The following is a 24,957-nucleotide window of genomic DNA, read 5'->3' as shown; positions in this document are numbered from 1 at the left end:
TGCTGCGATCACGAAGTCTCTCTACAAAAATGAACTCGAGGCAACAAATGTTTCTTCTTGGCAGGTTAAAAAAGTTTTTGAGTGATTCCAGATCTAGACTGCGAAAAATAGTTGGAAGAGTCTGAAGATGTGTGAGGCAAAAGAGCTCTTCTGAAAATGACAATGTAACACCACGTATTCTCTGCAAAGAGACTTACTCGCCAACAAGTAAAAAGTATTTAAAATATGGGAAGTTGGCTCATGAGGACTGTACAGGGTGGACTGAAGATGACTTGCGTGAGTATTGCTGTGTCCCATGCCTGAGATGGAAAATATAACAGTGCCATTTGTGCCCCACAGGGTACCTCCCTTAACTCCAAGGTATGACATATAAATGTATATTGCACAGTGATGATTATATTAAATTAATTTAAATCACCAAAAATTAAGTCCTAATGGGTCACATATGTTGGGCATGCCTTGTTTATCTTTCACTGAAATAAATTTGAAGTCCCAACAATGAAAATTGTCATTGTTATGTAGCTTTCTCCTTAGCTACCTGATTATAACCTAACTTCCCCTATATCAGTCGATGTGATTCAGTGCTAAAATAAAATGAATACTGCAAAGTGACATAAACACCAGAAGAGGAAGCATGTTACTGAATAAAAAAATATAGGGCGCTATTAAAAGAGTTCATATCTTCGTAACGAGCATGTTAGAATAAATGTCTCCTTGTAGCTAAACAACATTTGCTTGATTTTTTTGATAAAATATTGTTTCGGGTGGTCAAGATAAATGGGATATAGCGTATGGTGCAGTGAGTTTCAGGAATGACATTTTGTGGACCTTGTAATGGAACACCCTCTTCTTTTCTTTATAGAAAAGTCGATACCAAGTAAATTGTACAAGTGAACATAATCTCAGCTGTTTAGCTAAATGAATTTTATATGATTTGTTAAACGATGTATTATATTTCAGGCTAAAATGTATAAAAAGAAATGAATTTGTTAGTACTATGTATGCACAGTTAAAATTACTCTTCTTTTAGAAATATTTGAAATTACGAAATATCTGGCATATTTAAAATTCCTCTTATTAATTACACAATCTGACGATAATTATAAAATTTAGTTTTGGACTCATTTACAAAATAATGATATGTTTTAGCGAAGATTCTTCTTTTGTCAAGAAAGTTTGTAAACTCTTTTGTTTTGTAAACTCTTTGGAATATTGTGAGACCGCATAATGTAAGTAGTAGTGGGCATGCCTCTGATGGAAACTGACGTTTTTATCATTTTAACCACGTACATTTGTGTTCTGAAGTGGAAACTGTAAAGTCGGTGTGATACTGAAAAATGTGACAAAAAAATAAAATTCAAGAGTAAAACAGGCAAATCTTCAAACATTATTCAGATCAACAGGAACCTAAAAAATAAAAATTTCAGCCTCAAGAATGTACTCCTGGACGCGACAACTGCAGCCAACAACAAGAGAAAATGAGGATAGGTAAAAAGTTTTTCTTTTGTATATCTTATGCCTCTCGAAGTTTGCGAAGGTTTTAGAGACAGAGAAATTTAATGGTGATGTGTGGGAGGGTAAGATTACAACCTGGAGTAGAGCCTCTGGTTTGCTTGTTACTCACAAGGGAACCTCCCCATCGCACCCCCGTCAGATTTAGTTATAAGTTGGCACAGTGGATAGGCCTTGAAAAACTGAACACAGATCAATCGAGAAAACAGGAAGAAATTGTGTGGAACTATGAAAAAAATAAGCAAAATATACAAAATGAGTAGTCCATGAGCAAGATATGCAACATCAAGAATACTGCGACCTTGAGAGCGCCGTGGTCCCCTGGTTAGCGTGAGCAACTGTGGAATGAGACGTTCTTGGTTAAAGTCTTCCCTCGAGTGAATATTTTACTTTCTTTATTTTCGCAAAGTTGTGATCTGTCCGTTCGTTCATTGACGTCTCTGTTCACTGTAATAAGTTTAGTTTTGAGACCGCACCGCAAAACCGTGCGATTAGTAGACGAAAGGACGTGCCTCTCCAATGGGAACCGAAAACATTTGATCGCAAGGTCATAGGTCAACCGATTCCTCCACAGGAAAACACGTCTGATATATTCTATACGACACTGGTGACGGCATGTGCGTCACATGACAGGAATATGTTGTCGACCCACCTAACTTGTACACTTGGCGAATGGGTAAAGATTCTTCTACCTTGCTCGATTTAGGTTTTCTTGTGGATGCGATAATCACTCCCAAAAAAGTGATGAAAACATAAGAGTTTGTCACATAAACTGCAACAAATGAATGCAACAGTTTCACAGTCGCACAGTTGTCCCTGTGCTCTGTCAAAACATATGTTTTTAATGTTTTCAAATTTTTCCGTGTGTAGACTGTCAAATCCTGCATATGTCCAAGCAAATCTGAAGATGTCATGGAATTTTGGAGAGCGAAGTTGATAATGTGTGAGTGCCTGAACTTTGATAATTGTCTAAAAATAAAAAAAATTAAACTTTTCTCTGGAGGGAAGATTTGCAGCTGTTCACGCTAACCACTGGGCCACGGCGCTCCTGAACTCTTATTATCGTTGATGTTGCATGTCCTACACATGGACTACTCAGTTTGTATATTTTGCTTATTTTTTTCGTAGTTCCACACAACTTCTTCCTACTTTCTCGATTGATCTGTGTTCAGTTTTTCAAGGCCTATTCACTGTGCAAACTTATAACTAAATCTGAGGGGGCTGCAATGGGGAGGTTCCCTTGTCAGTAGAGTTAACAAAGCGGTAATAGTACTGTGAGAGTGAGTTTCCATATCGTACAACTGTGACACGTATGTATTTGCTCTCGATGTGTGGGCCTCTCTCGTGCAGTGACGAGGTGTAGGCTGACTGCACGCTCGTATCACTGCCACTCTGCGTGACGTTTACGCAGAGCGCCAGCCCAGCTGTCGTCTCGCAGATCCAGGAGGCGCGAGTGGCCCCCGGCCGCTGCTGGTGGGCTGAGGCGGCGTGGGTCATCGCGAGCGGCCGCGTCGCAGGCTGGTGCGGCGGTCGACGTGGGGCAGCGGCGGCGCGAACCAGCTGGGCGGCTGCAGCGCGCGCGACGCCGGGGGCGGGAAAGGCGCCACCGCCAGCGGCAGGGCGCCGGGACGCGCCGCCGCCCCCGCCACGGCCGGCGGCGGCCACGAGTCCTCCTGCTGCGACTGCGACTGCGACCGCAGGTCCACCATCACCATCACCTCCTCCACGTCCATCTGCGCACAAGGGGGCGCACCGGCTAGTGGCGACACTCCGCGTATAGTTAGAGACCAGATTACATGCATCATAAAAATCTTAAAATACACCGCTGCCCATTAAAATTGCTACGCCAGGAAGATGATGTGCTACAGACGCGAAATTTAACCGACAGGAAGAAGATGCTGTGATATGCAAATGATTAGCTTTTCAGAGCATTCGCACAAGGTTGGCCCCGGTGGCGACACCTACAACGTGCTGACATGAGGAAAGTTTCCAACCGATTTCTCATACACAAACAGCAGTTGACCGGCGTTGCCTGGTGAAACGTTGTTGTGATGCCTCGTGTAAGGAGGAGAAATGCGTACCATCACGTTTCCGACTTTGATAAAGGTCGGATTTTAGCCTATCGCGATTGCGGTTTATCGTATCGCGACATGGCTGCTCGCGTTGGTCGAGATCCAATGACTGTTGGCAGAATATGGAATCGGTGGGTTCAGGAGGGTAAGACGGAACGCCGTGCTGGATCCCAATGGCCTCGTATCACTAGCACTCGAGATGACGAGTATCTTATCCGCGTGGTTGTGCAGCCACGTCTCGATCCCTGAGTCAACATATGGGGACGTTTGCAAGACAACAACCATCTGCACGAACAGTTCGACGACGTTTGCAGCAGCATCGACTATCAGCTCGGACACCATGGCTGCGGTAACCCTTGACGGTGCATCACAGACAGGAGCGCCTGCGATGGTGTACTCAACGACGAACCTGGGTCCACGAATGGCAAAACGTCATTTTTTTGGATGAATCCATGTTCTGTTTACAGCATCATGATGGTCGCATCAGTGTTTGTGCGACATCGCGGTGAACACATATTGGAAGCGTGTATTAGTCATCGCCATACTGGCGTATCACCCGGCGTGATGGTACGGGGTGTCATTGGTTACACGTCTCGGTCACCTCTTGTTCGCATTGATGGCACTTTGAACAGTGGACGTTACATTTCAGATGTGTTACGACCTGTAGCTCTACCCTTCATTCGATCCTTGCGAAACCCTTGAGATGTGGCATGAGCCCCCTCTCATATTTCTATCTTACGATTTTCCTCTCTAATTGCATGCGGTGAAAAGTTGCTGTTCCTTCACATGCGGACTTCCCACGCAGCGTCTCTCGTCACCTGGGTGGTCCGGTGACAGGCGGGCTCTGCTGATCTTGAAAGGGTAAGCCGACGGGTGTGAGGGAGTCGAGTGAATGCTTTCCAGACGCCGACATTGTAGAATAGCGGCGGAGACATGATCGCAGGGGCCTGAAGTAGTGGCTTGGCTAGAGGTTCCGTTACTTCACAGAAACTTAGCAAAAACACTTTCTGGCGGGCTACCAGCGAGATGTGGGAATGACTTGTGTACCCAGCCAGTTGTGGCGGGCAAATTCTCGCGCTTTCTGCAAAATCGTAACTGTGATTGGCTTGCTCAGGGCATAGCTCCGTGACGTAGCTTGATCAGCGCAGAAATTGGCGCCAAGAATCTCCATTGGTGGAATGGTAGTGCTCTGGCAATAGAGTGGAATTTTCCGCCGGTTTTCGAGTTGCTGATTGGAACGGTTAACCACGGCCACTGTCGTGGGGGCGGGAATTTTCTGTGTTCGGTTTGTACGGGTGCTCTTGTGGGTAGTCGTCTCTTGCCTTTCGGTTGGAGTAGGTTACAAGACTGAGCTCTCGCTGCTCTGGACAGCCTGCCTTTCGTTGGCTGTCTAATATACTTTTATTTGATTGTAACTGTTTAACGAAGTTGCTGAAGTTTCGACTTCAACGTAACTTTCCGAGTACAGTTGGCAATTGAGCGTTCTGTGTGCAAGCGGCCTATGTTGTCTGTCTTGGGCAGTTTTGGCTAAAGTTGACTGTATCGGAGTTACTGTGTGACTTTGCTTGTGAAAATCAATCACTGTACCATCAGTGATGGTGTGGCGAGCCTTTTTCGTCTCCCTCAGAGGCGCATTTGTATTGATAGGAAGTCTTTAGTCTGGAAAACCAGACCAGGACAATTTGTTTCGGGCTATACTCGCGACATTATCATCACCACGACGGGACGTCGAAGCAACCAGTCATCGCTTCCAGTACGCCAGATCGTGTCCTTGCAGCCAAGAAGACAGCTTGGTAATGTACGTCCGCAGCACCGGCAGAGCAGGCAGTTTTGCTAGGCGATAATCAGAGCTCAGCAGAGCGCGCCTGTTCGTCTTTTCTAACTTTGTTCTGTCTTGGATGTTCATTGTCTGAGTTCTCACTACTGTAGCAGCAATTAATGTTGGGTTGGCTGTGTGTTTCTCTTAAGATTTGAGTTGCAAGGAATTGGCTCCACATACCACTTCATCATAAATGTCCCAATCTAGTTTAGGGACAACTTCAACTTCACAGCATTTATTTGAGTATTCAATTTGAGCCAATTTGATGTATTGTAAATGTTTCATATGTTTTGTTTATTATTTCGAGTTTAGTAATAATAAATCAAATTGTTATTTTGGACAGAACTTTCATTCTGTTAATCGGTAGAGCAACCCTTCCATTTCTCACTACGTTACTGAAACTTTCCTTTATTTAATTAATGTCTATCAAATTAAATTATTGCAGGTGCCAAACTCTTTTCTACTCCACTTGCAGGGTCTATTACATTCAGTTCGTGTTTCTTCTTAATCCATGTGCAACAGCAAAAGTAGGAGGTAGAAAAGGGGGGGCTTAGAGCATCATTTCCATATGAAAATTCGAGAAGAATTTAGTGTTAAATACACTGCTAGCCCTGGCACCTCACAGCCTATATTTCAGCAGGATTATGCACGACCGTTTGTTGCAGGTCCTGTACGGGTCTTTCTGGATACAGAAAATGTTCGACTGCTGCCCTGGCCAGCACATTCTCCAGATCTCTCACCAATTGAAAACGTCTGGTCAATGGTGGCCGAGCAACTGGCTCGTCACAATACACCAATGAACTGTGGTATGGTGTTGAAGCTGCATGCGCAGCTGTACCGGTACATGCCATCCGAGCTCTGTTTGACTCAATGCCCAGGCGTATCAAGGCCAGAGGTGGTTGTTCTGGGTACTGATTTCTCAGGACCTATGCACCCAAATTGCGTGAAAATGTAATCACATGTCAGTTTTAGTATAATATATTTGTCCAATGAATACCCGTTTATCAGCTGCTGCCGGCCGCGGTGGCCGTGCGGTTCTAGGCGCTGCAGTCCGGCGCCGCGGGACTGCTACGGTCGCAGGTTCGAATCCTGCCTCGGGCATGGATGTGTGTGATGTCCTTAGGTTAGTTAGGTTTAAGTAGTTCTAAGTTCTAGGGGACTGATGACCTAAGATGTTAAGTCCCATAGTGCTCAAAGCCATTTGAACCATTTTATCAGCTGCATTTCTTCTTGGTGTAGCAATTTTAATGGCCAGTAGTGTATGTATGAAAAATGCTTAAAAAAGTGTCGAAATGTGCAATATCAAAGAACATGGTAGTTGCTGCGGGAATTGTATCTCAAACCTGTGCATATCAGTTATGAAGAAGAGCGCTGGCCACCCGAAAAATCGATATATTTAGAACGCTGACATCATTTTGTGAATACTTTCTGGTAGAGGTTAGGAAGGAGGCCCTTCTCCGATTATTTTCTAAAAATTTGCAAAATGGGGACGCATACTGTGTTTCAAGAACATTGTTCCTTCTTTGCTATTGTTGTCGGTAAAAAGCGGATGCGATGCGAGCGAGTTGTAGCGAAACAATGGATATGTACAGGACCAACTTAGAGATATTCGCACCCAGAAGGGCACACTCAAAAACTCCGTAATATTTTATTTAAAAAACAACAAACAATCATGAATTTTTTGAACAACATTAATTTTTAATTAATACTATTGGACCAAAGTACCATTTACAATCGATTTTACATTTTTTACTATTGTAAACATAAACGACCAAGTACTGTTCCTAATGTTTGGTACTGATATTCTGTCTTCGATCTCTCAGAACATTTTTATAAGCAGAAAAGGACCGTTCTACATCAACTGAGATAACTGGGCAGTATTTGAATTTCAGTGCTATGTTGGCACTTACTGTTTTTGGTAAAAGTTCACACATCCCATTAATAAAACTATCAATTTGGCACAAGCATTCTGAGCCTGGGTTATTGTTTAAAATGTTTTCAAACTTTTCTTTAAGTTTTCTTGGGAATATTTCCGGCAAAGAGGAGTTCACCGTAATAATTTTATTCATTAACTGAATAGATTTATTCAACTCCAAACCGTGAGTTTCAAGCTTTTTAATACTTGCAGGTAGATGGCAAAAATGAGTGCCAAACACAGCAATGTCTTTTTTAATACAGGAATCATTAAAAGCTTTCCTTGCACTGGCGAACTGCCAAAGCCTCTGCACTATCGAAGTCGTTTACTGCCCCTGTAATGGCCTGGAAATGTTCGTTGTAAAACAACACAGCTTCGACCCACGTACCCCAACGACTTACCACTGGTTCGGGAGGTACAGGCTGATTTGGTAGTTTATCTTTGTAGGTGTTGATGCGAGCAGGAGACTTAAGAAACACTTTCTTTGTGGATGAAATCGGTTTATTTACATTCACAAACGTGTAAAGTACTTCTCAAACAAAGCGATATAGTCCATGAGCAAAGGACGTCACATGAATCAAATTGGGGTAAAATACTCGGAGGGCGCTTCCTGCCTTGATCATATAGGGAGCAGCAGGTGAAATGAACACAAACACCCTTTCATCTGCAGAAGATTCTAGAAATGTTTTTCTAATACCCCGGTTCACAAATCTGGCGATCGTAGAACGATTAATTTTTTTCAAGCTCTTTGCCTCTATCAGGAAGAAGAAGGCTCTTCTTTTGAAGCACCAACAATTAAATTTGCAATGTAACGGCCACAAGTGTCTGTATTTTCGTCAACTGAAATCCAGATAATGCTGTCCATGAGTTCATTTCGTATTTTTTCCAGAGCATTTACGTAAATTGTCGGGATGTAATTTTTACGCCATGTTGATTCATCTAGTGTATTTTGATTTAATCAGTATTAGCGCAGGAAGCCCTTGAGTATAGGGTTTGTTAGTTTGTGAAGAGGAATATTGCTTACAATGAATGCTTCACATAGATCCATGTTAAATCGACCTTTTTGGTTACCTTTGGACAGATCCCTACTACTGCAACTTCCTGTCGTCAGAAATTGTCGTGGTCCTTTATTCTGCATGTCTGCTATATGAAGACTTGTCTTGAAATGCTGGTCTATTTGAAACTTTTTTTTGCAGCAAACGTTTTTCCCGAAAACTCGACAATATAAAACAATTCCGTAATATGTAAATGTTTCAGGATGGTTAGCTATCCACGAAAGGGCGGCCAGTATGGCCGAGCGCTTCTAGGCGCTTCAGTCTGGAACCGCGCGACCGCTACGGTCACAGGTTCGAATCCTGCCTCGGGCATGGATGTGTGTAGTGTCCTTAGGTTAGTTAGGTTTAAGTAGTTCTAAGTTCTAGGGGACTGATGACCTCAGATGTTAAGACCCATAGTGCTCGGAGTCAATATCCACGAAAACGACGTTTCCTTCTTCGGTGGCACGGCGCACAACACGTTACACAATACAAGTCGTAAACACGTTCAACTGTGTGCAAGTAAACAGAAAGCTAAACTGAAACAATGGGCGTGCGACTAAAAGCTTGCGTAGTTTAACTGAATTGTTGCCGACACATACGGTATGACAACGGAGGGGATTAACCGGGGGCACGGGCGCAGGAGCGTTGACTCTGCCTGCCTGTTCATGTTGATTTTCTGTAATGATTTCGCTAGGCAGTGGCCATTTGGGTAGCGATTGCACGCAGTTCTAGGTCACAGTCTATGTGTGAGACATCAAAACTAGATAGAGCTAGAGACAGCCCGTTTAAATTTTTAAAATATTGCAAACTTAGTGTGAAAATATGCATCGTCACTAGTTTTTAGTTAAAATATGCAATAACCGGTGAAAAGGAGCCAAATATGCAAATGCATATGCAACATGCAAATGCATATAATCAGGTCTCTACTTATAGCACACCACCTGATAAAAGAAGTGATAAATCCAGAAGACCTGGCAGCCTGACAGTGTAACTGCGCACACGTACACTCCATTGATGCGTATGTAAATGACTGAAGTCGCAATTTTCTACAACATGTAGCCAGAAGATAGCATTAGTGTTGTGTGTGTGTGCGTACTGTTGTTATCAGGTTTGGTAGGGTATACAAGGGGACAAGGGGTGTGACCAATGTCAGATGCTGAGTGATGACTGTGAAGGACACAGAGATGCCACAACATCGTCCAAGGCAGCATTATTAGCACCCGTCAGTTTTAAGGGACCTTCATTGTGCATCTCGATTTGGCTCGCGGTCACGTCGAGGGATGTCCTGACTTTTGGAGTATTTGGATGTGGCACTGGCCCATTGTTGGACTACATGGGAACATGAGTGCAGGTATATACGTAGTCAAGATACTGGACGACCACGTCTGACCACCACAAGGGTCAAACGCTGTATTCAGTACGTTGTACAATAACTGTCGCATATCTACTATCCTAGAACAACTAATAGACTCCCTGCAACTTACTAGCTCATCCCACACCGTTAGTTGGAGACTAGCAGCAGACGAACTGGGCAATTACTGTATGATGCGTAGGTATCATTAAGACTACAAAACAAACGGTTGCGTTTTGATGGTGCTGTGCCAGGGGGATCACGCACTGTTGATGGATATGGTCGCATTGTGTTCACATATAAATTGTGGGTCTGCACTACCCCAGTCTTCCAAGTTTTGGAGAGGCACAGCAATGTCACTCTTCGCATCATGGTGTGGGGAGGCATCACGTATAACTTCACGTCACGGCTGCTAGTAACTGACGGAACTTTGATGGCACAATGGTACATCCTGCATCCTCACTCATCAGCTCTCATGCAACAGTATCGTGGTACCATTTTTCAACAGGGCAATGCATATTCACACTTGGCACGTGCCTGTGTGAAATGTCTGGGTGATATTTAAGTACTCTCGTAGTCAGTAAGATTTTCTGATTTGTCCCTAATAGAACATATGAGGGACCAACTTGGATGTCAACACCATCCATGTGCCACTTCTGGGATATCAAGGAACAGTTATAACTGTTGTGGGTTAGGTTTCCTAGGAGAGGACACCGTTCCCAACCAAGTCAGAGCATGCATCCAGGCCAGATAAATCATACTGTTAAGTGAACTCATAATGCCAATTTCTTTTGACTCTATTTTGTAATCACTGAAATAGCATCGCGTACTCTCTCAGCCTGTGAAGTTCGTATTTATTTCCATCTCCTCTTCCAAGTGCTTCACTTTTTTTTGGTCAGGAATTGTTACGCAGTTGCTGTCACGAGCGTCTGCCAGTAACCAGGACAGATCAATATTCCGAAACTGCCATCTTTTTATACAGCTGGTACGACGAGTGTGCAAACATATCATGACCCAACAAATTTGATAGGAAGTGCAGAAAGCTGATAGTACCTCAAGGGAGTAATCGTTATCCATACAACATATTTAATCGTTCAGTGTAATACTAATATGAATTTCCCTCCTTCCCACCACCACTCCCCCTTCCCTCAGCTCTAATCCTGGTTTCACATTTTTAATATGAAAAACGCATTCGTGGCTTATTGGCTCCTGGGCATTATGGAATATCGCTGTGATTCTACAGGGTGATTTTTTCCAACGTGTACAAACTATAGGGATTAATCGCTACGAGGATACAGAACAAAAAAGGTCTAATAAACGTATGTCTGGAAATGCATGGTCTCCTTGCTAGAGACCACTTATTCAGTCATACTTTGTTACAGAGGCTGCGGTGTAATACCATGCTGTGCTGGAGCACATGCAGTGCTGTACCATGCAGCTACAGTTGCAGTATGCATAGCTTCCTCCTAGAGGGTGGTAATGTTCCTCATACGCCATGTGCTAGTGGCCTCTCCTGCCATAGTAATTGGTAATGTTGTGTCTGACTCACTTCTCTTGTTGACTCACCTTGTAGAGGATGTGATGCAGAGTTCTACACAATGGATACGTATTCGAACTGAGTACCTGCCGACATGGTGTTTACTTACTTGTAGGCAAATAGCAACAGGCGGCGGGCAGCAAGGTTGCATCAGTAGACCTATCCCTGCCGACATCAACCACAGCAGTTAATGTTAGCAAAAGTGTTTTGCCGTTTGTCTTAGATGGGGTCGTTTCAGGAAGCATGAAATAATGAAGGACGTACCCGAAATGTTCAGACACAGACTTGGAGGAAAATGTAATTAACACTGTGGAAGGCGACAACTGTGTCAGTACCGGGCAGTTGACCTGCCAGTACAGGGAAAGCCAGATGACCATGTGGAACATTCTCCATAATAAATGTTACTACCCTTATCACTTACAGCGTGTGCAGGGCTTACTAGTAACAGACTTTCCATATTGGGAGCAGTTTTGGCATTGGTTTCTTCACAAGGCAACCACGATTCTGGGATTTGTGTCACTCATCCTATTCACAGATGAGGCCATCTTTATGCGGAATGGTATCTTTGACTTCCATAACAATCATCTGTGGGATAGTATGCAGAACCTCCGTGGTATGGTGACAGTGCATCATCAGCATCGGTGTAGCAGAAATGTGTGGCCTGGTACAACTGGCGACTGTTTCTTGGCCCGGTCTTCCTTCCACGTCACCTAACAGGCCAGAACTATCGGTGTTTCTTGCAGATGACTTTGACTCCCCTGCTGGAAGAAGTTCCATTGATGATTCTATGGGTTTTGTGGCTGCTACATGATGGTGCTCTAGCCCTCTTCACCGCTAACGTCCGGACACATCTCAATCGTGTCATCCCTGGTTGATGGATCGGAGTAGGGCATCCAGTTGCATGGCTTGCTCGTTCACTGGTTCTAAACCCATGTGATTTCCGGTTATGGGGCCATCTCAAAAGTATCGTCCATGCAGAGCCATTCCAGATGTGGAGACACTGGAGCAGCGTATTCATGCTGCCTTTGACACTGTTTGGATGCAGTGTATGAGAGAGGACTATTATCCTTCTAAATGCAGTTCATCAGAGGTCACTGGAGTAATGAAGACTTCAACGTGGTTTGGTGAAGGGACAAGTGTGCAAGGGTTCTCGGACAGACGCACGTTAACTACAGGTCTACTAGAAAGAGTTGGGATACACTATTAAGGAGTGCTGCAGCCTTCGTCAGAGCCATCGAGCGGAATGTGTCGCCAAAAGGTTGACGTTTGTGTGCAAAATTAATTTTCGACGTTCTTTTATGCACGCACATCGGATAATAGTGTCGACGTACCACACAGTCAGATATGTTACTCTGAATCATTTGTGATAAAAGTTCACATCTGTCAACATCTGAGATAACTGACCGGCCAGTGTGGCCGAGCAGTTCTAGTCGCTTCAGTCTGGACCCAAGCGACTGCTACTGTCGCACGTTCGAATCCTACCTCGGGCATGTACGTGTGTAATGTCCTTAGGTTAGTTAGGTTTAAGTAGCTCTAAGTTCTAGGGGACTGATGACCTTAGAAGTTAAGTCCCATAGTACTCACAGCCATTTGAACCATTTTTTTGAATGAGTGGTTCTGAAAGTTTTTCAAATCGACATGTAAAAAGCAAAGTGTGAACAGTGCAGCCACGTGAAATGCTTATTTGTGAATATGCCTGGTAGTTGTAATTAAAGCTAACCGCTGTGGCCGAGCGGTTCTAGGCGCTTCAGTCCGAAACCGCGCTGCGGCTACGGTCGCAAGTTCGAATCCTGCCTCGGGCATGGATGTGTGTGATGTCCTTAGGTTAGTTAGGTTTAAGTAGTTCTAAGTCTAGGAGGCTGATGACCTCAGATGTTAAGTCCCATAGTGCTCAGAGCCATTTGAACCCAATATGAGCCAGGTAAGCTGTCGTCTTGAAGGTCTCATCGCCGTGCGGTATTAGCTGCGCGGTCTAAGGCACTGCAGTCGTGGACTGTGCAGCTGGTTCTGGCGGAGGTTCGAGTCCTCCCTCGGGCATGGGTGCGTGTGTTTGTCCTTAGGATAATTTAGGTTAAGTAGTGTGTAAGCTTAGGGACTGACGACCTTAGCAGTTAAGTCCCATAAGATTTCACACACATTTGAACATTTTTTTGAAGGTCTCATCCTCATCCTCTTCCTTGTTCAACAGTTTGTATCTCTGTACCGCTCTCTGTACCTGCCAAGATGAATATCCATTTTCTGGGATGTGGTCCCACAAAAATAGAGTGCTTTGAAAACATAAGGCCAAATAGATTTTTTTTGTCCTTGATAAAAAATTTTGGCCCTTCTGGGATAGGTCAGAGAGATCTTAGAGATGCAGATGGCAGGTGTTTGTAAGATTGCATGTGATGGAGGCAAGCCATAGGACAACTGAACTGAAGTGCCTAGAACTGATCGGCCATAATGGTCGGTGTCCGCAACTCGTGGTCGTGTGGTAGCGTTCTCGCTTCCCACGCCTGGGTTCCCGGGTTCGATTCCCGGTGGGGTCAGGGATTTTCTCTGTCTCGTGATGACTGGGTGTTTTGTGATGTCCTTAGGTCAGTTAGGTTTAAGTAGTTCTAAGTTCTAGGGGACTGATGACCATAGCTGTTAAGTCCCACAGTGCTCAGAGCCATTTAAACCATTTGAACCACAATGATCGGCTCTCACATTGGGAATGTTTCCATCAGAATAGGCAGAGTACAAAGAAAACATAAGGTTAAAGTGATCCTCATAAAGACGATGGATTTGATATAGACGAGGCAAGTTTTGACTTTGGAGGGCATTGCAGCAGCAAAAGCAGCAGAAGCAAGCAACTGGTTACACTGCACTTGCAGCGGTGGGTTGTTAAATACGAGGGCTCAGTGTACAGTCAGCAGAATACACCTGATGATGGGCTGAAGACTATACTCTGAAACAATGTGGCAGCAAGTTATTGACGAATGGAAGCTCACTCGAAATTTTATGGAAGAAGAATTTAGTGTGACGCCATGATAAATAAAAAGAAGGCGGCTGGTAAGTTACCTCACTGGTTTCGGAGGGTCGCCGGTGGGAGACACCAGTGTGGAAGCCACTGTGTGGGCCCAGGCTGCAGGGGGGCGCTGCAGAGAATCGCAGACCCCCGTGGTGGCCGGCGGGCCGGTGGCGACCCCACGCCCACCCACAGTGCCAGCGACGTTGCAGCAGCTGCCGCGGCCGCCGCAACAGCGTTGCCAGCTCGCGCCGGAAGCGCGGGTGCGTCACCGCATACAGGAACGGGTCGAGGCACGAGGCTGTCTTGCAGAAGAGAGCCGGCAGCATCGAGCCCAGCGGCGAGATGGCGCCGTGGAGGCCCAGCACACCCAGAAGCGACACCACTGCGTACGGCGTCCACGACACGAACCACAGCCCCACGACTCCCGCCACCTGCCGGCCGAGCGAGGCATCTGCTACAACCCAGCCACCTCACCAGTTACTGCGCAGTGCATCTACACACACATTCAGAACTGTTGTTACACCGCAGTATCTCGCCCAAATGTGTTGCTGTTGTGTTGTTCATAAACATACCCACAGTCATCATTAGCACTACTGACAGGTAGAATGCTACACTCAAAAGATTTGCAGCATTTCAGTTAAAGCATGTGTCTTGTGTAGCACTACATAGATCAGACTTTCTGGGTCCCCACTAATGACGAAGCAACTGGGACATATACAGGAATATTTGGGTTTAAAGGAATGGAAACTGGTTGTGGAAGAGGTAGGAAGGAAATAACATCAATATTGCAGTGCCTGTGTTATTCTGATGACAGTGCACTGCAGCGACTACAGCCATTACGAAACACATAAGATGAATTTGCACTTGCGAATAATGACTACCACGAGCTGTATAATGGAATGACAACAATGGAAATCTGTGCCAGACCGGGACTCGAACCCGGATTTCCCACTTATTGTGAGTGGAATTTTGGGTTTGTCTGTGAGTCGTGCACAGATGGCCAAATTGTAAGGCACCACTTGCGATAAGCGGAAAATACGGGTTTGAATCCTGGTCGAGCACAGATTTTCATTGTCGTCATTCCATTCTACAGCTCATGGTAGTAATTATTTGCAATAGCGATTTTGTCTGATGCGGAAATAACGACTTCCAGCTGCACAGGTCACTGTGGAAATGCAACGACAAGAGCTGAAAATGTGCCACACTGGGACTCTAACCCACATAGCCTGTTTCTCAGTTGCCTCAGTCATATCGGCCATACAGACACACTTTCTATCAGACCCACATTTCCAGCTTCCTGCTTGGCACATTGCAAAGACCACCCATTAACCCTTATTCACAGATTTCTGATTCTAATAGGAGTTTCAGTCGGTTGGCTGTGCATCCTCACTGAAACTTATTCATCAAACAACCATTGAGCCCATAGAATTAGATGCCAGTGGTGTTTATAGGAACATGTTTTGCCCAACAGAAACAAGCACCACTCGTGTCTATAATGCTATGGGCACGATTGCTGTTTAATACACAGATGTGCAACCTATGTCTAAACTCTTATGGGAATTGGAAATCTGCAAGTAGGGGTCTAATGGGTAGGGGTCCTTGTGGTGTGGCGAGTGGGAGGTTGGGAACTGGAGTCTGATGGGTAGCATGTCCAAATGGCTGAGGTAGTTAAGGTACTCATTCTAGAGATGCAGAGCATCCAGGTTCAATCTTGATCCACCACAAATTTCCTATTCTCGCTGTTGCATTACGACAATGCCTTGCCACAATGCCCTGTGCAGCTGGAAATCATTATTGCCTTCATATATATTTCTCTTCCAGTGTCTTTCCATTCATTTCACCTCAAATATTCAACCATTGCTTATATCTTGCCGGTGGTGAGTGCGATTTGCTTCTCTGCATAGGGAGTGTTTATCTGCACATGCACAGTGTGCTTGAGGGACAGTGATGGTCAGCATAGCCAGGAAGGAGGAAACTGTGCTGGTCACATGTGCATGTGTCGAGACCAGCTTATTTGTCTGACTGCTGGCATGGACAGAATTATCATGAGCCCGCTGAGATGAGCAGCAATCTGTGACAGATCAGTTTCCTGACAGTGTGGCTATGTTTCCACCATGTCCAATAGACGGAATTATATTGTGGCCACAATGTTTGTATATTTAAACGTGGCAGTGGAAGAGACAGTAGATAGTTGAGAGCTATCCAGTTTCTCGATACAATGTGGAATAGCTAATTAATTGTTGGCGGTTGCAATGTTTGTGTTTATACAGTGTGTGCATCTTCACAACGCAATGTCGTTCAGATATGCATGCATGTTGATGAGTACAATTGCGGTAAATATTGCAGAATAAGTTCATTTTTAGTGAACATTGACGTAAGCTGTTTGCGATACATGGAAACTTGCATGGACTGTGAGTTGAACCCAGATTTTGGCTGTCTAAGCAAGCCTCCAGGACCGATTCAAGATCCCTCATATGTTAAGCACTCACAGCACTTATGCTCACACACTCATGATTCCCACACAGGGAGACCAATACCACATTGTGACATTCGAAAGTTTGGATTGGTTCTGGAGGCCTGCTCAGATAGCCAAAGTGGTTAAGATGACTGCTCACAACAAGTGGTAAATGCGGATTTGAGTCCCTGTCTGGCACAAATTTTCATGTGTAGCCATCAGCTGACGTCCATGCATATTTGCAGTATGAGAACTTGTTGCATAATAATTCATCTACATCTACATCATAATCCGCAAACCACCTAATGGTGTGTGGCGAAGGGTACTTTCAGTACCGTTGTTTGATCCCTCCGACCCTGATCCACTCGTGAATAGTGCGGGGGAAAATGATTGTCGGTAAGCCTCTGTATTGGCTCTAATTTCTCGAATTTTCTCCTCGTGGTCAATACGCGAGATATATGTGGGGGGAACTAATGTGTTGTCCGACTCCTCCTGAAAAGTGCTGTCCCGAAATTTCAATAGTGAATCTTTCTGTGATGCACAATGCCTCTCTTGTAACGTCTGCCAGTGGAGTTTGTTTAGCATCTCCTTAACACTCTCGCACCGACTAAACGAACCCGTGACGAAATGTGCCGCTCTTCGTTGGATCTTCTCTATCTCCTCTAACCGTCCTACCTGATAGGGATCCCACATAGATGAACAATACTCAAGAATCGGGTGAACAAGAGCCTTATAAGCCACTCCTTTCATGGATGAGTTACATTTCCTTAAGATTCTTCTGATGAATCTGAGTCTGGTGTCTGCTTTTCCCACTATCCGTTTTATATCGTCATTCCACTTAAGGTCGCCCTGGATAGTTACGCCTCGATATTTTACGGCAGACGCTGTCTCCATCTGTTTGTCAACAATAGTGTAGCTGTACAGTAGTGGATTTCTTTTTCTATGTACGCGAAATATGTTACATTTATTTACGTTCAGTGTCAACTGCCAGAGCCTGAACCAATCATTAATTCTCTGCAGGTCATTCTGCAAATTCTTACTATCTTCTGGCGCTGTTACTTTGGTATAGACAACTGCATCATATGCGAATAGCCTTAATGAGCATCCGACGCTTTCTATTAGATCGTTTACATATATCGTAAACAGCAACAGTCCTATCACACTTCCCTGTGGCACTCAGGATACTACCTTTACATCTGTCGATTTTGTTCCGTTAAGAGCGACGTGTTGAGTTCTATCTGCAAGAAAGTCTTGAATCCAATCGCAAGTCTGCTCCGATACTCCGTTAGGTCGGATTTTTTTCATTAAACGGTCATGCGGGACGGTGTCAAATGCCTTACTGAAGTCAAGGAACACAGCATCAACCTGAGCGCCGTTGTCCACTGCGCTGTGGATGTCATGGAGCAACAGAGCGAGCTGAGTTTCGCAGGATCTCTGTTTGTGGAATCCATACTGATGTTTATAGAGGGGATGTTCATTTTCCAAAAATGTCATAAATCTTGAGCATAAAACATGTTCCATAATTCTACAACATATTGGCGTCAACGATATAGATCTATAATTGTGTGGATGTGTCTTGCGTCCTTTCTTAAAAACGGGAATGACCTGAGCTTTTTTCCAGTCGTTAGCTACCTTTCGTTGCTCAAGCGATCTACGATAAATTACTGCTAGAAGGGGAGCAAGTTATTTCGCATAATTTTTGTAGAATGTTATAGGTATCGCATATGGTCGTGACGCCTTTCCACTACTATGCGATTGTAGCTGCTTTTCAGTTCCGCGATCGGTGATCTCAGTATCTGCCATTTCGACGTTTGCACGACGATTGAAAGGAGGGACAGTGTTACGATCTTACGCGGTGAAACAACTTCGGAAGACCGAATTCAGTATTTCGGCCTTCTCTCTGTTATCTTCCGTTTCGGTGCCGGTGTGGTCGCTTAGAGAATGAACAAATGATTTTGATCCACATTTACATATGACCAAAATCTCTTAGTGTTATTATTCAGGTCGGTTGACGACGTCTTACTTTCAAAATCATTGAATGATTCTCTTATTGCTCTCCTTATTCTCCATTTTCTCTTCGTTCAGCTTTTGTTTGTCAGCTAGGTTTTTATTTCTTTTGAATCTGAGATGAAGTGCTCTTTGTTTACGTAACTGATTGTATTTACGTGCATTTAAGTGTATTGTATAATCTTATGCACCTTGTGTGAGTGTATGTTCTACATGGACAGCTGTCTTTACAGATATTGTGCGTAATAAGTACATCGACAAAATATGTTAGGAATTAAGTACGTTCACAAGGATTTACTATATTTTCAGGTTTGTTCTACGTCATGTGTAGGTCGATAAACTATATCAGTAAACGGATTATGTTCACGGGGATCCACAATATATTATGAAACTTCCTGGCAGATTTAATCCGCCAGGAAGTTTCATATCAGCGCACACTCCGCTGCAGAGTGAAAATTTCATTCAGGAAACATCCCCCAGGCTGTGGCTAAGACATGTCTCCGCATTATCCTTTCTTTCAGGAGTGCTAGTTCTGCAAGGTTTGCAGGAGAGCTTCTGTGAAGTTTGTAAGGTAGGACACGAGGTACTGGCAGAACTGAGGCTGTGAGGACGAGTCGTCAGTCGAGCTTGGGTAGCTCAGATGGTAGAGCACTTGCCCGCGAAAGGCAAAGGTCCCGAGTTTGAGTCTCGGTCCGGCACACAGTTTGAATCTGCAAGGAAGTTTCATATCAGCGCACTCTCATTATGGACGCAATATATTCTGTGATCTGATAGAGCTTGCATCTGGTAAAGTGTTCAGCTACAATTGCCTCATTAGATTTTCCATGTTATGAGTATCGTGTCTACACAAGCAGTAACTTTTTTTATGTATGAAAGGCACGGTTATTTGCTTTGTTAATACTAAGCTATTTCATGTTAGCTATTATGGAATTTTCTGTGTCTTCTCTTTACTGGTGGACTGAGGCTTCAGTACAAAGATCTATAACACAGAGCTACTGTAACTGGAAATATCTGAGCTGCTGCCAAGGGAATCTTCATCACTAACTGCAATTATTAGTTTACCGTTTCTAACTGGTCGATTGGACACAAAGTGAACACTAAATCTCACTACTCATTGTGGTTGCTGTACTGGTTTGTGTTAGATGTTATCAATCTGAACACAATGTTAAAGTTTAATTAAACATATTCTTAAATGTCTTGTTATCTTTTGATTTTGGAGTAATGTTATTCATGAATTCAATTGCTCATTGTACCGATTGGTTCTCATGTGTCATGATACTGCACACAGTCATAAATTTCAAATTAATCATTCTCTTTTGTGTTGATGTTATCATGTTTAGGACTAATGAATTCTTTATGTTAATAAGTGTAACTTAATGTTCACATCTAATTAAAACTCTAGCGTTAACAATACACTAACAATTGTCGTACTCAATCAATCGATTCCACCCTGTTATTTTTTGCTGGGAGCCAACCTGCTCGCCACAAGCACCAGTACGGATACATTAGAGACGCCTGTAGAACAATGCAGAGAACATCCGTCATGTTACGGACAATCATGATTAATCATCGAGTCAACATCATAGAATTATACACGGAACGTTTGCCAACGAGCGCACAGAAGTCAAACAGATGAAGTAGGGATATGGAATCCGTTCCAATTGAGAGGCAGTTTTATGGACTTCCACCACACCTGTCACCCAAGTTCGACAGGTGCATATAACGACCGATATCTAAGACGTTTGAGTTAAAGCACCCATTCGCTCAGTGCCCCAGAATTGAACTAGCCGTTCAGAGAGGCTGGAGGATGTCACATATCACATCAAACTGTTATGAGAACGTTGGATGATGCAAATCTCCATTACCGACGACCATGGCGATCACCATGTTGTACACAACGATAACATGGACCCCATTACAGATATGCAACAAACCATGTTGTTGAATGTCCCACGTTTAGCACTGGTGTTGTTTAGGGACGAAACTCGGATCTCTTTGTACCCTGATAAATGCTGGTAACGTGTTTCGAGGCAACATGGTAATACCGAACAACTCCAATACTTTGTCCCACATTTGCAACAAGGTGGTGGTGGAATGATGTTCTGGGGTGGCATTACATGTAGCCACTGTATACCTCTCATTGTTGTTAAGGGCAGTCCCATTATTCTGCGTTACAGAGACTAGAGTCCAGAACCAGTGTGGGACCGTATTGCAATCTTCGTGATAATTTCACCTTGATGGATGATAACTCCTGCGCCCATCACGCAGTTCTCGCGAACACGTTCTTTCAGCTTGCTAGGATCACCAGACTGGAATGACCAGCCTCCTTCCCCGAAATTAACCAAATAAAACATTTGTGGGATAGATTGACAAGAACTGTTTACGCCGAATCGCCATTGGAGAGTGGGACAGTTTGGACCATGGCTGGCTTGATGATCTCTTTGATGGTATGCCGCAAGGGATTCACGCAAGGGGATGCTTCACCACCTACTGACGTTGCTCATGAGTGCTGCGAAAAACGCCTCTGAGGAAACAGTCGAATTTGTCGTTACAATTTTTCCTTTTTTGTTTTGGTGATCTGGACAAATTACAAGTGAATATACACTACTGGCCATTAAAATTGCTACACCAAGAAGAAATGCAGATGATATACGGTTATTCATTGGACAAATATATTATACTAGAACTGACATGTGATTACATTTTCACGCAATTTGGGTGCATAGATCCTGAGAAATCAGTACCCAGAACAACCACCTCTGACCGTAATAACGGCCTTGATACGCCTGGGCATTGAGTCAGAGCTTGGATGGCGTATACAGGTACAGCTGCCCATGCAGCTTCAACACGATACCACAGTTCATCAAGAGTAGTGACTGGCGTATTATGACGAGCCAGTTACTCGGCCACCATTGACTAGACGTTTTCAATTGATGAGAGATCTGGAGAATGTGCTGGCCAGGGCAGCAGTCGAACATTTTCTGTACCCAGAAAGGTCCGTACAGGACCTGCAACATGCGGTCATGCATTATCCTGCTGAAATGTAGGGGTGACCGAGATGTGTAACCAATGGCACTCCATACCATCACGCCGCGTGATACCTCAGTATGGCGATGACGAATACACGCTTCCAATGTGCGTTCACCGCGATGTCACCAAACACGGATGCGACCATCAATATGCTGTAAACAGAACCTGGATTCATCCGAAAAAATGACGTTTTGCCATTCGTGCACCCAGGTTCGTCGTTGAGTACACCATCGCAGGCGCTCCTGTCTGTGATGCAGCGTCAAGGGTAACCACAGCCATGGTCTCCGAGCTGATAGTACATGCTGCTGCAAACGTCGTCGAACTGTTCGTGCAGATGGTTGTTGTCTTGCAAACGTCCCCATCTGTTGACTCAGGGATCGAGATGTGAGTGCACGATCCGTTACAGCCATTCGGATAAGATGCCTGTCATCTCGACTGCTAGTGATACGAGGCCGTTGGGGTCCAGCACGGCGTTCCGTATTACCCTCCTGAACCCACCGATTCCATATTCTGCTGACAGTCATTGGATCTCGACCAATGCGAGCAACAATGTCGCGATACGATAAATCTCAATCGCGATAGGCTACAATCCGACTTTTATCAAAGTCGGAAACGTGATGGTACGCATTTCTCCTCCTTATACGAGGCATCACAACAACGTTTCACCAGGCAACGCCGGTTAACTGCTGTTTGTGTATGAGAAATCGGTTGTAAACTTTCCTCATGTCAGCACGTTGTAGGTGTCGCCACCGGCGCCAACCTTGTGTGAACGTCTGAATAACTAATCATGTGCATATCACAGCATCACAGCATCTTCTTCCTGTCTGTTAAATTTCACGTCTGTAGCACGTCATCTTCGTGGTGTGGCAATTTTAATGGGCAGTAGTGTATATATCATGCGTCAGTGCCAATTTTTGTTTTATGTACCATGTACTTCAAAATAAAGGGGTGATGCAACACTTTTGTTGAGATGTGTAAATTATTAACCACTATCCCGGAACCCCGAACCGGTTGAATGTTGTCTATCTAATGGCTTCCAGGAGCAACAAAAATTTACTTTTCAGTATTTGGTACCCCGTCAGTCCAAGAAGTTTTGAAACAGGAGCTGATAGTACATGCTGCTGCTGCAAAGAGATAGAGAAAATAGTGTTTTTTTTCTTTGGTTCAGGTGTTCTTCATAGTTTCCACCCCATTTGAGTACAACGCACAGAATGTTCGTACAGCAATGTGAAAAGTCCTCCTTTGGGATGTTGTTCAACTCACGCGTTTCACTGGCATGAATGTCCGTTATCTCGTCTAAGGATAACATTGCACGTGAATTTGTAAGCTGTGTTGTTTTGTGGTAGGCTCCACGACGATTTTTCTCGAAAGGAACTGTCCATGTTGTGCACCTCAGTCACGTTGTGGCGGGCGTCCACGTGTCATTGTTTTTCTTCAAGAGTCAAGGTGTGTGGGACAAACTTTGCACACACATTTCTCTTCTTAAAAGCAAACCGGAGAATCTCTTGAAGACTTGGTTGAGAGATGTTGCTCTACTGAGATTTGTGACATGGCAACTTTGACACATTGAGGTGGCATGTCAACTGCATAACACTGCCTCCTCACAACTGACTGACACAATGCATATCTCTTGTTTACAGCTGTTAGTTCAAGCTGCCACCGTAGTTACAGCTCGGAGGTCGCTTATATTCTGGGAATAAAATTAGTCTCGAAACTTTTTGGATTGACACTGTATAGTTATTGACCTAAATTGAAAATTTAAAATGCTATCATACTGTGCACATTATGAGGCATGATCTTACATTAAAAGTTTAACAATTAAGTCAAGTATTAAAGTCGGAAACTCTCTACTTGCCTTGAACCAGTGTGCCTCATAACATACACATTACTCACATTGTATTCATACAGTGTCTGAGAATGAGACCACTTCCAGAACACTTTACACATATATTTAAACCTGTTCAAAAGTTTTTCTCGTTGACATCTTCCCTTCTCTCACAAAATAATGAAAGGAAAAAAGTTTATCCCTTACTTCGTATTCATTGTTCACACAGTAAAACTTCAGCATAATGTTTTAATTTATCATTTCTTTACTACTATTTGCAACACATTTTGCAAACAGTATTCAAGTATACCACTGAGTGCAACTGCAAAATTATATCATAGTATGACACATAGTACAGGAGCTACAGGGTGTTTCAAAAATGACCGGTATATTTGAAACGGCAATAAAAACTAAACGAGCAGCGATAGAAATACACCGTTTGTTGCAATATGCTTGGGACAACAGTACATTTTCAGGCGGACAAACTTTCGAAATTACAGTAGTTACAATTTTCAACAACAGATGGCGCTGCGGTCTGGGAAACTCTATAGTACGATATTTTGCACATATCCACCATGCGTAGCAATAATATGGCGTAGTCTCTGAATGAAATTACCCGAAACCTTTGACAACGTGTCTGGCGGAATGGCTTCACATGCAGATGAGATGTACTGCTTCAGCTGTTCAATTGTTTCTGGATTCTGGCGGTACACCTGGTCTTTCAAGTGTCCCCACAGAAAGAAGTCATAGGGGTTCATGTCTGGCGAGTAGGGAGGCCAATCCACGCCGCCTCCTGTATGTTTCGGATAGCCCAAAGCAATCACACGATCATCGAAATATTCATTCAGGAAATTAAAGACGTCGGCCGTGCCATGTGGCCGGGCACCATCTTGCATAAACCACGAGGTGTTCGCAGTGTCGTCTAAGGCAGTTTGTACCGCCACAAATTCACGAAGAATGTCCAGATAGCGTGATGCAGTAATCGTTTCGGATCTGAAAAATGGGCCAATGATTCCTTTGGAAGAAATGGCGGCCCAGACCAGTACTTTTTGAGGGTGCAGGGACGATGGGACTGCAACATGGGGCTTTTCGGTTCCCCATACGCGCCAGTTCTGTTTATTGACGAAGCCGTCCAGGTAAAAATAAGCTTCGTCAGTAAACCAAATGCTGCCCACATGCATACCGCCATCATCAATCCTGTGCACTATATCGTTAGCGAATGTCTCTCGTGCAGCAATGGTAGCGGCGCTGAGGGGTTGCCGCGTTTGAATTTTGTACGGATAGAGGTGTAAACTCTGGCGCATGAGACGATACGTGGACGTTGGCGTCATTTGGACCGCAGCTGCAACACGGCGAATGGAAACCCGAGGCCGCTGTTGGATCACCTGCTGCACTAGCTGCGCGT

General features: G+C 44.2%; 1 protein-coding gene across 1 annotated transcript in view; it reads right to left on the bottom strand.

Moving 5' to 3' along the window:
* Positions 1-3,005: 3,005 nt before the first annotated feature.
* LOC126136259 (opsin, ultraviolet-sensitive-like) overlaps positions 3,006-24,957 on the bottom strand; it is a 185,807-nt gene continuing 163,855 nt past the window's right edge. Inside the window, exons 5-6 of the mRNA XM_049915205.1 lie at positions 14,286-14,666; positions 3,006-3,245 (exon numbers count right to left, since the gene is read on the bottom strand). Coding sequence (XP_049771162.1) covers positions 3,006-3,245; positions 14,286-14,666 — 621 coding nt within the window. The remainder of the gene's footprint in view (positions 3,246-14,285; positions 14,667-24,957) is intronic.

Source organism: Schistocerca cancellata, chromosome 1, assembly GCF_023864275.1.
Source record: "Schistocerca cancellata isolate TAMUIC-IGC-003103 chromosome 1, iqSchCanc2.1, whole genome shotgun sequence".
NCBI lineage: Eukaryota > Metazoa > Arthropoda > Insecta > Orthoptera > Acrididae > Schistocerca > Schistocerca cancellata.
Note: the sequence above shows the minus strand (reverse complement) of the source record. Positions and strands in the feature narration are given on the sequence as shown.